The 16,187-nt window shown below is 40.4% G+C and overlaps 2 protein-coding genes across 2 annotated transcripts in view; one reads left to right on the forward strand and one right to left on the reverse strand.

The window, feature by feature from the left end:
• LOC116699364 (uncharacterized) overlaps window positions 1-5,231 on the reverse strand; it is a 19,340-nt gene extending 14,109 nt beyond the window's left edge. Inside the window, exons 1-3 of the mRNA XM_032531900.1 lie at window positions 5,156-5,231; window positions 2,782-2,927; window positions 536-719 (exon numbers count right to left, since the gene is read on the reverse strand). Of these exons, the coding sequence (XP_032387791.1) occupies window positions 536-719; window positions 2,782-2,893 (296 nt within the window). The 5' untranslated portion in view covers window positions 2,894-2,927; window positions 5,156-5,231. The remainder of the gene's footprint in view (window positions 1-535; window positions 720-2,781; window positions 2,928-5,155) is intronic.
• A 4,150-nt stretch (window positions 5,232-9,381) lies between these two features.
• clstn2a (calsyntenin 2a) overlaps window positions 9,382-16,187 on the forward strand; it is a 152,354-nt gene continuing 145,548 nt past the window's right edge. Inside the window, exon 1 of the mRNA XM_032531498.1 lies at window positions 9,382-9,588. Within this exon, the coding sequence (XP_032387389.1) occupies window positions 9,516-9,588 (73 nt within the window). The 5' untranslated portion in view covers window positions 9,382-9,515. The remainder of the gene's footprint in view (window positions 9,589-16,187) is intronic.

Raw genomic sequence — 16,187 nt, forward strand, 5'->3', positions numbered from 1 at the left:
GTGTAAATATAACAGGTATAAGCACTCATTTGTTCATTTCGCAGTTAAGCTCATTAATGAGCAGCGATGAACGTATGACTATGAATTCTTTAATGTATATCTGTGACTGTGATGGATGAATGAAATTGATTTTAATTGTTTTTTGTTTTCTGAAGGATGGCTTTTATCTTATTTTAGTATAGAAAATGGTAAATCTGGAATTTGCACAGCCCTTTGAGTAGCCCATATGTTGACTGTACATTTGTCTTTTAATTGTTTTTAACCCTGTGGTTGTCGTTGTGTCTGTAACTCAAGTAAGTTACTCAGTGTCCAAAACCAATTTCTCCTTAGGGAGACTAATAAAAGGTACTTTGACTTAAATACTGTATTTACACATTTTTCATTTACATCACTCATTCCCTTGGGTCAGCTGCAAATGCATTTCATATTTAGGTCATATAGGGTTATGTAGGGCCTTTTCACACATTAAAGTCCAGACCAAGGTTCATGTTTTTGTTATATTGTAAACACTTGATCGGGTAAAGTTGTTTTATACCTCATGGTGACCACAGTCTCCGTCCAGTCTGGCTGCTGGCTCTCCCATTCATCAACCGTGACCCAGTTGGAGCTCTGGAGCGCCAACTTTGCCATGGCAATTCGGTGCTTTGCCAGGACTAGGCCTTGCTTCCCATAGCCGTCACTCACTGGAGACACAATGCCACCCACCACCTGGTACTGACCTGAAGGGAGAGAAAAAGATTAATACAGTTTTTCTGGGTCATGACAGCCGATACGGACAAGGAATTTAAATCAGAAGATAAAAGTAATCTCTGAGATACTGATGTTAATATTATTAGTGCTTCGTCAGATCTCAAAAAATGAAGACAAATGTTACAATTGATCTTTTTGATACAGGGTGATGACGGTGCTTTATCGTGACATGAATTATTAACCTATATCATGCTTAAAAAAAGAGTTTTTAAAACTTTTATAGGGAATACAGTGGCAAATTAGTGTATTTGCAGCATTAACTTTCAGCAAAGGGTGAATAAAAACAGCTCATGTATGCAGAGATTTTTTTACATTTTCAGATGGTTACCTTCTATCTAGTCAGCTGATGTCTAATAGGCGAGGGGTCAACTGGAAGCTGTAAGAGCATTATTTATGTTCCTGCCCACTGAAATGCCACACTGTGCACAAATTCATAAAGCATCTTAGAAAAAGAGAGAGAGCTGACTCAGGACCTGACCAACTCTTAAGGTATAATGATGTTGTTGTGACCATGTGACCGGACTAGAGCAGCTTTGGAGGTAAATGGGCCTGGGTTTATAGAAAGGAGGCCGTGTTTGCTGACGTGGCATCACATGACAAGACACACAGCCTAGGGTGACTGAAAACAGAAACAACAAGGAGTGCAACTTAGGTCCCTACATCACCAGAAAGAATGACATATAACTGTTTGTATATTTGTAAACAATCAATTAACTTTTTATAGATCCTTTTTCTATAGTTCAGCAAATAACAACAATGTGGGGTGTTTAAAGCTGCATTGGTAGATATTTAGGCCACTAGGGGGCAAAATGCTGAAAAACAAAGCGCTGTTATTGTTTTATAAAGTTGTTATGGCTAATGTGCTTGTAAAAATGTAGCCTACTTTCATATCAGGAAGACACAAAGCCACATTATCGTATGCATGGAAGCCTCATTCTCCTTTAAGCTTTTGGATTCAACTCTAAAGACAAATATCTGCATCTTTAGCTTGGTAAATGCCCAACTTTCTTTTTTCAGAAAGTCTCTAACTTTGTCTTCCGTTTGGTGCTGGATATATCAGAGAAAGATGGTGTATCTTGTTTGTTTTCCTGGAAACAGCTGCCTGCTGCTGCTGGAAACGAGGCTGCTGAAACTGGCGAGACTGAACCAAACAGTACATTTGCAGGCCATAAAGGGAAAACAGTAAGCTAGAGTCTAAAACGCTCTGTAGTGCTGCGGAGTTGCCTCATAATTCTATATAGGTTCATCAGTGTGAGAAACATTTCACAATACACAATAATTGGTTTGTTGTTAATATAAAGAATATTAATCGGTGGTCCTTAAGCAGGATGTATGCGTCTGCGGGGCTTCTATGCCGAGCTTACGCCGTAGCCTACGTAAGTGGCCTGAGGTTTATATTTGAGCGCTGGTGTGTCTGCGTCATTCTAGCCTATCTCTTTAGGAGAAAAGCAGACCCGGCGTGTGTGTGTGTACGGGGCAGTGTGTGTTAGAGCAAGTAAGATTGACAGGGATTAGCTTCAGGATTAGTGTCTCCCCTGTGCTTTCTGACCACGGTTTCATGTTGTTTACGGAAAAGGATAACCAGGAAATGAGTCGCGGGTAACGCAAGCGGACAAATCACAGATGTTACAGTCTGTGTCGTCACAAAGCGCAGTTACATTTTTTGAAAGGCCCACATCAGGCTACGGCGTTGGGTCCGTGTTTATGAGTACCTGCGTGCGTACCCACGCCGTGGATGTAACACAGAAACATAAATCAGGCTTTATCGCAGCACTTTTACAGGAGCTGCTTCGACCATAAAGATCACCCAGAAAGTCAAATCAAACATACAAGCGTCTGGGGGCGGCCTCTAGTTCGCCCCATGTTGGCTGAGTCCTGCAGCGGCCCGGGTTTGAGTCCAGCCTGCGGCCGTTTGCTACGTGTCATCCCCCATCTCTCTCTCTCTCTCCCCCTTTCATGCCTATCAACTCTACGAAAGCAAAAAAGCCCCCAAAAAATAATCTTTCAAAAAAAACAACATCTGGATCTGACCTGTGTTGTGCATGTGGTCTCTAGCCAGCTCAAACAGCCTCATGTGCTGGTTTGTGATGGGATTAAAGGAGCCGCAGGCTAGCAAGACTAGTGGAACACGGCAGGTGGCCATGTTGGTTTACCCCCTCACGCCAGTGTCGAACCTTGGAGGAAAGCAAAAGAAAGAGTTATTAACTTTGTGAAAGCCAGACAATGGGATGCAAAAGGTGAGAAGACTAAAGGAGGCTAGCATTAGAGTGGGCCCTTTTCTTCTAGAACATTATAAGAGATACCATGCAGAAAAACTTTATAAAGTCATTTTGTACTTGTAAGTACTTGCAGTGCTGAAACATTTTTTTTCAACACTTCTTTCAGAGGTTCCCCCTAGTTGCATTTACCTCAACAACCTATTCATCATAAGGTGGGAGTTTTCAAATCCCAAAGCACCTTACAGTGGATGAGTACAATGTTAGTAAAGGTGGCCCCAGTGAGCAACCCATAGCACAGCCATGCCCATGGCCTGCCCATTCATCATTGGGACACCCAATACAGTTAGCAAGAAAAAATGTGGCGGCATTTTGCCGGAGTCAGACACTGGAGGAGGGGAACAACTGCAGTGGCATTTTGTTTTTATGTGTACATAAATGTGTCAAAAGCCTGGAGGGAAATTAACACCAGCCCCTGTCCACACATTAGTTGGAAATATGGTGTATTTCAACCAGCCTCTCTGGCAGGTATCCAGCCATCAGCCAGCCTTCATTTGAAGAACACTGTATAAGGCCAAAACCCAATTCTTTATAGTGTCATCTTCCTGTGTGACCGCTATATACTACCGGTATGGTTCCTCTAAATATATTTGAATTTGTATTTGCTTGTGTGCTGAATTTGCAAGAATATCATGCCGTTTTTACAACAATTGGATTGTCCTGTTTTTGTCTAGTGGTATAGTGTCCCATTGCTGCTTTAGCTGCAGTTTATTTTTCACATAGGGATCCTTGCTTGAAAAGTGCTATTAGAAAATTATAATACTACTTATGAATTGACTAACCCAAGGATTTCTGTTACGACCCTAAAGACCGCTCTCTTCCAAAAAGAGGCCAGAGTAACGTTTTTTTATATTAGTGTAAGGTTTAGAAGTGGAGTTCATTTATATCTGAAAGTTGTAAGGCTCAGAATTTAATATAAGTTATATTTGAGTTTATTTACTAGAAATGAATTTACAATGTTTAGTCAGTTAATAATTTACATATTTATGTTACACAATTATTAGTTACATATTTATAGATTTAACAGTCAGAATATTCTGTTGAGTCTGCCTCTCTGATTCCCTCACGTTCACCTCGGTTTAAATTCTCGCTTCTGATTGGTTTGTTCAGCCACGTGGAAGATGGGGAACAAGGAAGTGTTGTTGTTATGATGTGTGTTCAGTAAAGTACGGTATTGAGAAAGTCATCCGTCTCCCCCTCGCTGTCTCCTCCCCCAAAGAGAGATCCACCACCACACATCGCACCCTCGCGCTACATTAGGACCACTGCTCCTCTACTGCATGCAGTTAATGCCTTAGATAAGGAGACAATACACAAACCACTGAGGAAAAACCACTTCCGGTTTGCATGTTTTGACAACACAGTTGACAATAATGAATGCAGTGTTCCATGTGCACGGTGTTCACTGTCTGACTTTAAATCACTAGTAACTTCCGGTAAGAGAGTGGCTGGTTCTATGGTCCAGGGCTGTGACAGGTGCAACAGAGTGTCGCCTTTTAGCAGTTCAGCTGTAAAGATCATAGTTTTACGCTATTAGACGTAGAAACTAGGAGCTGCTGTGTGTTTTTTAGCAGTAATTTAACCCTCCTGTTGTCCTCGGGCCAAATTTGACCCATTTTCAAAAGGTTTCTATATCAGGAATTTGTCAAAAAGAAAGAAAAATAACAAGGTCTGTTCCCTACAACGCTCATCACAAGTAGAATAAACGATCAGTAGACTCCTTTCATTACGTTTGGTTTGAATCAATTTTATAGCATTGGAAAATGATATTAAAATGATAAAAGAAAGCCAAAAAAGTGGAAATAAATGTCCGAAAAAGCTTCAAAAATGTGAGAAAAAACAACAAAAATGTCAAAAAAGTACAGAAAGAAAAGGATAAAAACGTCAAGAAAGCGACAAAAGTTTAAGGTTAAGCAAAAGGAGAGCAAACAATGCCAACACCGTTCAGTCAACGAAGCCTTGTCGTCATTGAACTACAGCAGCCTAACGGAGCAAAGTAGGCTACGTGCAAGGCGACACACACACACACACACTCATCCGAATGAATGTATGGATGAAACTGAATAGTAGTAGCCTACATTTAAACGGTCACATTACCATTATTATTATTATTATTATTATTGTACTTACTTTTCATTCTGTTCGGTAAGTGTGTCCCACTCTTCCCACTCCGCCTCTCTGAGCAGCTCTTGCTCGATGGTTCCGCAGAGATGAAACTGGTTGAGCTGCGCCCCCTAGTGGAAGAAGGTTGTTCTGAGGGACGGAGCTCTCCATAGTACTGAAATGCACTGGACAAACGGTTGTCTTTTTAATCTTAAGTCTTTTTAATTACACACAGTGAATTGTCATTGTTGTCATTCTACACTACTTGTTTGTGACTAGTATTAAGTTGTTGTACCGAGTTTTTTTTTTTTTTTTTTAAAACGTTTTTTGTGCAACTGTGTGTAAGGAAAAACATCTTCCCATAATCATAAATTGACCTTTACAGCAGCGCAGCATCAAACCCCTACATGCTGCTGGCAACCTTTCCTTCCGTTGTTGTTAACTGCTTGTAAGAGATAAGGAGAAGCTTTGTCAAACACTAATTGACTGTCTGACAATGGCTGTACAGCAAATGGCTTTTCCAATACTCCTGCTTCATGGCAGCGGGACAAGAATAACATTAAAAGAATGCACAGGTTCAAGTAACTTCTATGGCATTTTACACACACCATTGGTATATGTGAAATGAGCCCTCTCCCCACCAATACAGCACATTTCATCCCCCCCCCCACACACACACACACACACACACACACAACGCTGTCATCTGTCTTCTGCAGCGAGCTCCTTTTCACCTGGATGGCGGTGAGAATCACATTTTTTTTATTTCTCCAGTGCATTTGACACCACCTAGCCGCTGCTACCTGGTGAGAAGCTGCCGGTGGGGGGTGTTGGTGTGTCCATAGTGTTCTGGGTCACTGACTACCTGACAGACAGACCACGGTTTGGCCGCCTGGACCGTGTTCTGTCTGACGTGGTGGTGAGTGGTACGGAGGCTCCACAGGGGACTGGGCTGTCTCCTTTTCTGTTCACCTTACATGTACATACCACAGATTTCCAGTAAAAACTCAGAGTCGTGTCACATACAGAAGTTTTCTGATGACTCTGTGGTTGTTGGGTGCATTGTGTATGTACGGGATGGACAGGAGGCAGAGTACAGAGCACTGGAGGACAACTTTGTGGAGTAAACTGGTAAGAGTCCCCTGCGTTTGAACGTGGATAAGACCAGAGAGATGGTGATTGACTTCAGGAGGAAGGGAACGGCTCCACAACCCCTTTGCATCCTGGCTCCATTATTGGCTGCAAACAGGAGACATTTGAAGCTGTGGTGGAGAGGAGGTCACTAAAACTGTTATCCAACATAGATAACCCCGACCACCTTCTCCACCCCACGCTGGTCCAACAGAGGAGCACCTTCTCTAAGAGGCTCTGACAGCTTTGTTGGCACACGGGCCTCCACAAGAAATCTTTCCATTTCCATTCAACACTGTGTGCTACTTGCACAATAAGTTTATCTGCATATTTATCATTACTAGTTAGGCAGTTGTATGTATTTTGTATATATTTCAAATATTTGCTCTTGTATTCTATCCTATTTTTATTTCATGTACAGTATATTGTATGTATGTACAGTATATTGTATCCTAGTGTTAGTATATGCATGTACATCCTGTGCTACCACTAGTACAAATACAGTAAAACTGTAGTGTTAAACACAACAATTAACTGTGGGTTACAGAGGCCTTTCCATTTCAAGTCGGTTCATTAGTGCATTCCGTTCCCAAGACTTTAAGGTTAGAAATTTGCACACTCATGCCCCTTTTTGTCTATACCATCATACTTCATACCAGTAGAGACAAGTTTACTACCGGATTCATTTTCTGGGTATAGAGGAGGATGGAGGGGGGTAATACTACTGTAACATGTAACTTGGATGTTCATTTTGAGTTGTAAGAGTGAGATTGATGTGACAAGCAGGTCTAGATAGTGTGTCTGATAGTCTCAGTGCTAGACATTTTCATGTTCACATAGTGCTGGAACTTTCCAAGATCCCATGGTGAACATTTGTAGAGTCTGTGCTTTTTAAAGTTCTTATTACCGTGAGGATCCAATATCTTAATGAATGAATCTATTTGTTAATGACATGAATAATAACTGTTGAGTCATATCCTCTCAAATCTTGATAATGTAGCTTTGCGCTCTACCACTTACAGAGAAACTTCTCTTTTTTTCTAAGCAGTTGTACGGTTGCGACAATGTGAAGGTACAGATAGAAGTTTTGTCATGTGATACATTGATGGAGAAAGGTGGACCAACCTGGGGTGGGAGATTGGGTGGGTTTGGAGTTTTGTAGGTTTTTATTCATCTGTTTTTATTATTGTTGTTGTTCTCTTCTTTCTTCTCTTTTGTTCTCTCTTTTTTTTTCTACTCTATCTTTTTGTACATGTGTGTTTGTTTCAAAAACAATTTTTTAAGGATGGTCACACATGTAAATGTTCAAGATTCATGTCACGTGACGTGTTCCAATAAACAAATTTCTTTATAAACGTTTTGGATTTGCCAGAGAGACTAAAAAACAGACAATCTGAAAGGCAACCTCCATGTAAACGTGTGTAAAATGTTGAGAGTAAAATGTGTATTTGTCAATAACAGACTTCAGTGAAGCCGCAGTGGATTTCTCCTTCTGTCCCCTGGATGATTACTGAGCTGATAGCTTGGTAGAAGGACAATCTGCTCATTACACTATTTTTCCCTGTCACCGCTCTGCTCTAATTTAGCTGGCACTACCCATGGAAACTGCCAATTGGGAGTATGTGTGTGTAAGTGACTATGTGTGCATGTAAATGTGGTCCTGCATGTGTTGGTCTGCATGTGCGTGTGCGTGTGCGTGTGCGTGTGCGTGTGCGTGTGCGTGTGTGTGTGTGTGTGTGTGGGTGTGTGTTTGTTATCCTCTTAACTCGCTTGAGGTCTGCCCTCTCTCTCTTTAATCCCCAGAACACACACCCACACCCAACAGACGAAGAAGCATGGGAGAATAATTGAAGAACATACGGCCGTTAGAGGAAACCAGTGATTCTGCCACAGGGTGAAAACTGAAAGACTCAAATCTGTGAGGGGGAGTATAGCTGCGCTGTTTGGGTTCTTGTTAGGAGGATACAGCTGGAAAAAAAACACCATACTGTGGCAGCTGCTTAATTTGATTATGAAAGGACTATCGCTGTAAGAAAATGAAAAAAACTGTTCATGTAACTTCTTAATTAAAGTATATATTATTTTTACATTCCACAAATGCAGCCTGACTTATACACAGGCAATTAATGTGCTACTAAACTGACTGAAGGATGCACATGGGTTGCTGACTAATCTGAATATCTTACTGGCTAGCAGGTGGACATCAGCAACCTGTGGCACCTGATCTAAGATCAAATGCTATCTCTTCTCTTTTATTACGATAATGAGCAAATGTCCCAAAAAAAAATAATCTTGTGAATTACTTGGTAATTTTACCTCTTACGACCGTAGGAGTAGCCGATTTATTTTATTTTAAGGGTCACAAGCCTTCAGGATCGGAACACACAGATTTAGAAGCTGTTTCCTGTGTTGAAAAACTGAATCACTATAAAATAATTGTTCCCTGTGTGCGCTTGGTTTTGTGATCCTCTTGCTCTCATAATAAATCATCTCTTGCTTAATTTTCGGGGATTGTGGTAAGCTTCTGGTTTACCACCTTGCCATAGCTTGGGGTTTATTGAATTGATTGAACAACTGTAGCTATATTCCTATTGAGAAAAGCAATCACTGACAGCAAATTATCGGTTACAGCAGCCATTTCCTGGGGTGTCAAAATCTATCACTTTCCCTCTTAACACCAAACTACCAACACACACACACACACACACACACACACACACACACACACACACACACACACACACACACACACATCCCCTCCCTATATTCCCTCATCTCCATCACTTGCTTCTTCTCTCTCATAAACTATGTCAAGTTTGCCAAATAAAGCCAGCTTTTGCCGGAAAAGGATGTTTTTATTCTTCAAAATAAATGTGTACAATTTGTCATGCTTGGAGAACAACTTCATAATGCACCCATAATCACAGAAGTGTAAAAATATATATATGAAGTTATTTCGTTTTCATCCTGTATAAATGCAGCCTTGTTGTGATACCCTTTTTTGACATTATTCAGCATTAACAGTCGATTGTGTTTTATTTTGAAAAAGAAACCGGAAATTAGTTTCATTGACGCTCTTCAACGTCAGTATTTTTCTCTCTCTCTCTTTGCACACAGTACACAGTGAATGTCTCTTTACATTTCAACTATCACTCGCGCTACCGACCAGTTGAAAACATCCTCGCGCTTGGGAGGTGATCCAGGATTTCTGTTTAGGAGAGGACGGGGAGACATCACCAACACTGCTCGACAACCATGCAGATACTCGGGATCCCTTTTTTGCTGGTTTGCCTCGTTTGGGGCCACTCCGGGGCTCTCGGCGGAAAAGGTAGGAACATGAAAAAGAAAAAGATGAAAAAAGAAAATTTGGCTTCGAAATGTTCGACTGCTTTTTCGCGTTTGAGTTGCACAAGTTAGCAAGGAGCACCAACCGTCCGTCCAACAACTTCGTCGCCGTTTAGATATTTGTTTTTGCCCGTCTTTAGTTAAGTTCTGCTGAATAGTCAGTAGCCTTGTTATTTGTTACCTACTAGTTACTTCACGTAATGGCGGGCAGGGCAATTAGGGGGACAGGTGTTGAGTTTTTTTGTTGCCTAGTTGCAGCTTTGTTGTAACGTTAGGTAGGCTGCTCTGATATGTTGGGAGCAGGGGATGAAAGAAAAAATATTGCCAAATATCAGAGATATTAACAGTTAGTGCTGCAACTAACTATTATTTTAACATATTCATCGTTTTAGAAATATAGACTGAGAGAATACAGTGAAAATCACCCGGTACAATTTCCTAAAAACCCAAGGTAACGCCTTGTTTGGTCCTAAATTCAGGCTATATTTAAACATTAGCTACAAGTCAACAGAAAACTCTTTAACGAGAAACTTTGAACATTTTAGATATACCTAAACTATTAAGCTAATTCATCATCAAATTAATTGTTTTAGCTCGGATGATAGACACAGGCTAAGTTACCACAGTTTCCCTTGTTTTACGTACTATAGGAATTCACATTTCAAGTATTTGTGTCATCCTTAAAGGTGGCTGGAAAACTCTTCCTCGCATATATAGCATTTGTAGATTTTGTGCTTTTTTTTTAAAAAGTTCTTATTACAGTGAGCATCCAATATCTGAATGAATTAATCTATTTGTTAATGACATGAATGATTTAGCAGTCATGAACTGTTGTCATATCCGCTCATATCTTGATAATGTCTTGAAGGTGGCTGGACAGCGCTTCTTCGCATAGCATTACATGTCAAAATATTAGCGGTTAGGCTGGGCCATGATTGGCTGGTTTGCCAGTGATCTGAGGATGAAATATGATAATCGATTAGTGCTCCGGGGAGGCAGAGCAGTCAGGGCGTTGTATTCAGTCACATCCTCACGCTTTGATTTTCTCTCTCTCTCTCTCTCTCTTATACATCCACGGTGTCGACTTGTGTTGTCTATCAAGGGCAGCGGCGGTGTACACTGGTATTAATTGGGTCTCTGGAGTGAGAGCGCTGGGCTGACTGGCTGTCTGCGCTCAACCAAACTATCATTTTTTTCCATGTTTATGGAAGACCTCCATGGCTGTGAGCCAGAGGGAAGGCTAACTAGGTTTAGATTAAGTTAAAAAAAAAAGAGCCTGTTTTCTGTAGAGACTTCAGTGACTCATTCAATTTTCAAAGGTGAATGTGATGTATTAACTTCGCTTTGGTCGGCATATTGACATTGGTTATGCTATCTGTTCTGGAAGTCAAATATGTTTCCAAACATTTTATGAAATGGCTGAATTGGCTTTGACTCTGTAAAGAAATCATTTGATAAGCCTCTGTATTGTTAAGAGAGAGAGAGAGAGAGTGTGTGTGTGTGTGTGTGTGTGTGTGATCAGCACAGCAGAATACAGTATATACATGAGACAAAGGCTTGCTGCTGAATACCTTTACATAAGAAGTCAGGAAATAGACCAGATGAATGCCAGAGAACACAGACTGAGAGGATTTGAGGGGAATGAGAAAGGGAGAAAAAAAAGAAAAAGAAAACAAGATCAGATTTATGGGTGTCTTTTCAACAGAGCCGTCTAGCTACATTATCCTTGGCGTAACATAAATTGTGAAAGCGATGTGGATCGCAGAAGCATAACTCAGGTTTTCCTCTTCTGTGCAATGACTGGTGAAACAATGTCTGGCGGGAACTGCTCTGGCCGTCCTGTCGCTCTACTCCTCCTTACTGTTATTCATGCCCATTCTATTTCTCTCTCTCTTGCTTTGACTCTCACTCTTTTGTAGCTTTGAGAGAGAGAGAAAGCGAGAGAAAGAAAGAAAGAAAGAGAGATTATGCTCCTCACTTCTTTTTCCAAGCTTCAGCAACCTTCATTCTGATTTCCAGAGCTGCTTCTCTTTCTCTCTCCACCTCCCTGGATTCAATTCCAAAGTTTTATGGGCTTAAGTGAGTTGTATAAATGGTGAGGCAGTCTTCTTTCTGTCTTACTTTGCCTCTTCTCATCTGGAGTGTGTCACATTCTCACTCCAGCAGGTACCTCTATTACCGACACCCTCCTCGGTCACATTTATATTCTCTCCCTTTCCTAGCTTGGCCTGATTTTCTCTTTCTGTACTCCTTTTGTACCTTTTCTTAACCTCCCTCCACCTCAAACATTCTCTCTCTTTAACTATCCCCCAATTTTTGTTCTCTAATGCCTCTCAAAGGAGAAAAATACATGTTTGCTACATGTAAAAAGGTGTGTGTATGAGTTGTGTGATGGCATGCAATTCTGTTGAAAAAAACGGAGTACCCTTTGAGGAATGTCAGGTCTGTGTGCTCCTGGAAGTATATGCAAATGAGGGCAGATATGCAAATGAATGTCCTAATTTGGATGTTAATTACTCAGCACGGCTAATTATAATATGTCTGATGAGGCGTAAGGTGGAGGAGAGGAGTGAAATGGAAGGGCCACTGCCAGAGGATGATATATGTGTGGTGATGAGTGTTTGTTGTGGGTGTGTGGGAGAGGTGTTTGTGTGTGGGGTTGTGTGTACGCCAGTATTGCACCAGCTGGTCCAATGGCCCCGGTGGGGCTTTCTGATCAGCAGTGCTAAATGTGTGGTGGATAAACATTGCATGCAGTGCTGACTTTTGAGAGACACACTCACACACACGGCCCCGTTTTCTCACTGGTGCATGGACACACATACACACTCGGACACTCCTGTACTTTAAAACTATCTGAGTAAACACTTCTATATTTTTTTTCTTTGTCTTGTAAAGGCACACATTTTGCCAGGCAGGTGGCAGGTTGTCCGTAGAAGACTGAGTTGGGGCTGTAGAGGAGAGCGACAGAGTGAGAGAGGAGAACCAGTGATGGGGAGAAGAGAGAGCAGAAAGAGGCAAAAAACATGCTGGGCATGTGGATTCTCTAATAATGTTACCATTAACCTTTTTAATTTGATAATTTATGAATTTGTTAATCATTTTCTTATTTATGCTTTAGGAACCCTGATGTATGAGACATCAAGAAATTAGATACCAACTTTCCTAAACCTTGACTTTACAACATAAAAAGATTGGGTACATGGACTAAGGCAGGGGCACGCATTAGAATTGTTGAACTGATTTATGAATATGATTTGGCCGTGACAACTGATTGGCCCAAGCTGCACCTGGTCTATTCTAGTCTGGCAATTCAGTCCCTTCCAGTCATTCATATGAAGATTTTTTTTTAGTTTTTGCAGGATATGGGAGGTTGTCTCCAGTTGTTACTGATCAGTTGTTCACTGTGTTGTCTGTATTTACTCAGTTTGAGTGAGCAGCCTGATGAATTACTTCAGCCATATTGGAAGAACAGGACCCAGGTAGTGCTATTTCATTCAATGACAAAAAGGGTTCATTTATCAAATATTCTTAGCCTTTGGTTTTGTGCAAAGAAATATGAAACAAGTTAGGGCAAATCAAATAGATTGTGATGATAAATCAGTGGTCTCTATTGATTTCTTTTATTACTATATACATTAATGGGGTCATCCAAGATCATTTTATTGTTTTCTTCTTCTCCTCATCAAATCAAATACAACTGTCCCAATGAGGCCCAGTGATTCTTCTGTTTTGAAGTTAGTTTTTTGCTTTCACTGACATAACAGTAAAAACAGAAAAATAGCTTTGGTGTTGGCAGCAAGAGCAGATCCAAGAGCAAATAAAGAGGCGGTGTAATGCCCCTGAACTTTAATAGAGGTTTTGTGTTTTGGTATTTTTTTCTTTTTTTTAAGATTATTTTTTGTGCATTTTTAGGCCTTTATTGACAGGACAGCTGAAGACATGAAAGGGGAGAGAAAGAGGGGGATGAGTAGCAAAGCATAGCAAAGGGCCACAGGTCGGAGTTGAACCCGGACCCGCTTCGTCAAGGAGTAAACCTCCAAATACAGGCCCCGGGAATATTTTTCTGGTGAGATTCTTAGTCTTCAGATTAGAGTTGGTCTGATACCATTTTTTTTCTTCCCAATACCTGAACTTGCGAAATTGACGAAACCGATACTGATCCAATACCAGTGTGTCATATATTTTATTTTATTTTAACAACTGTATGCTGCTATCCCTGTATATATGGGATATGATTTCTATGTTTGTTGGTCTGGCTCAGGTTAAACTCTTTGGGACACATGAACAAACACAAACAATGGACGTCACAGAACTTTATTAACTTTATTATCCAGTTTGACAGTCAGTTGTAATGGAAAAAGAACATAAATAAACTACTTTAACGTAGATTTTCTTCAGGGTTTTATTACATGGTATCGGATCGGTGCATAAATACCAGCGTTGTAGGCAGCATCGGCATCGGAACATCTCTACTTCAGATAAACATGTAAAATTTCAAATTTTTAGAGCATTGTTCTGCTGCAACTTACAGACTGAACTGAGACAGTGGCTGTGTTTTTGCTTTTCCCATGAGCTGGTGTCATTGAAGTGTCATCTATGGTCTCTATGCACACAGGCCTAGCAATCCTTTATTAAACAATAGACCGTGGTCTGTTGTGACTCATGATAAAACCTGAAGTTATAAAGACATGCACCACTGTGCACTGTTTTAATTATAATTTTAATACAAACTTATTAGCCTGCTGTGTATTAGCACACCTAATAAAATGTGTTAATATTGTTGGGTGTTTATTTCCAGCCAAATATAAGACACACACATACACACTCACACTGATTGAGTCATCCCCTTCATCTCCCTTTCAAGTTGTCCTGTGTGGGTTTCTTGTATAGTCAGTCCAAAGCCTCGCTATAAGCTTTGAAATGACTTTATTTTAGATTTTTTGCTTCTGATTTCCTCCCAGTAGCAATCATGAAAGAACCATGTATTTTCTATCATGAAATTTGATTTTGGAGATTTTTTTACAACCACAGGTTTGCGTGAATATTGGGGAGGTGGGCTACAAAGTGAAACTACATAGTGTAACATCACAGGTGCTATGGAAAGTCATGCCAAAGGCAAGTCTTTTAAGTTTTCTACAAGGCAGCACCTCTGTGTCTGACTGAAAAACAAATCGCAACAAACAAATATCTTGTGAGCAGACTGAACAAAAGTGTGTGTGTGTGTGTGTGTGTGTGTGTGTGTGTGTGTGTGTGTGTGTGTGTGTGTGTGTGCGTGTGTGCGTGCGAACTCTGTGTAGTTTTGCTCACACCGTCAATCTCACACACAATCATGCACCTGAAGCTGCAATAGCGGCTCAGGAAGAAAGGAATCACAGCAGGGAGGGAAAATGGAAAGCATGTCATCAAGAAGAAAGGTTTTAATTTTCACAAGTCATCAGTCAGAAGTGTTATCTCTGTTTTTCTCCATTTTCCTGTGTCTTCCTATATGACTCTCTCTACCACCACACCTTTCACTGACTTTGCCTGTCGTTTCCTCTGCCCTCCTGGCAGCAGCACACTAGATGTGGGGGTTAAGAGTTGTGTGTGTCAGTGCAGATATCCCTGTTTCTCCTCTCAGATCAATTCCATGTTTTTATCTTCTCCTTCCTTTGTAAATCTGCCAGTGTTGAGCGTCACCTCTCTTTAGATTGAAGGTCCTCACCTCTGCCATAGCCCTTCATGTCTCCTCTTTTCTTCTCTTGCTCATCTGCTCTCTGTCCCTTACTCAGTCTCTTCTATTGTTGCATTTATAAATCATTTAGGCAATGTAGTTATGAAGTGTAACTGTTTTGAGATGACATTGCTACGTCCAAATCTGATGCGTGAATCCCGTTTGTATATCGTCTCTTTGTGTTGTATAATAGATTTTTCCAAAATCCATCTTAGCTACTTGTCATGTAACAATATGCCTGCCTGAGACACCTGCTAATTAGGTGCTTCATACCTCTTGAGCTTAGATGACATTTATAATGTGTTGTTATAATGCATGAAAATAGATTAAAATTTGTTACAGGCAAATTAAAAGCAGATTGGTTTGAAAACAGAACATATACTTGTATATATCTTCGTGTCAGAACAACCGGGGTAGACATTGTAATTTATTCTTTCCTAATTTCCTTATTTGAATATCTCTTGATAGAATAACAAACAAATACATTTTGATTTATTAAAGTATTGTCAGGTGCAAAAACCTGTGTCTGACATACATACTTAATGACTCCACACTCAAGTGCAAAAAGTTTTTAAGAAATTAATAATGAGAAACGGGCAATATATCTTTTGAAATATTTTTGTGTGAAGATGTTTGTTGTCTAATTAAAACTCCCCAGTGGGAATAAGATAATCTGGTTTAGTTTTCTGTTCTTTGTAAATATCTGGGTCATTTAAAGGGACAAAACACACTCATTATGCTGCTTTTCAGGTTCATAATTGTATTTAGAGGTTATATCAGAATAGGATTACATAATTTAATTTTCAGAAAAGACCATATTTTTGTTGTACTAACCATTGCTGCAGCTCCTCTTTTCACCCTGTGTGTTG

Source organism: Etheostoma spectabile, chromosome 12, assembly GCF_008692095.1.
Source record: "Etheostoma spectabile isolate EspeVRDwgs_2016 chromosome 12, UIUC_Espe_1.0, whole genome shotgun sequence".
Taxonomy (NCBI): domain Eukaryota; kingdom Metazoa; phylum Chordata; class Actinopteri; order Perciformes; family Percidae; genus Etheostoma; species Etheostoma spectabile.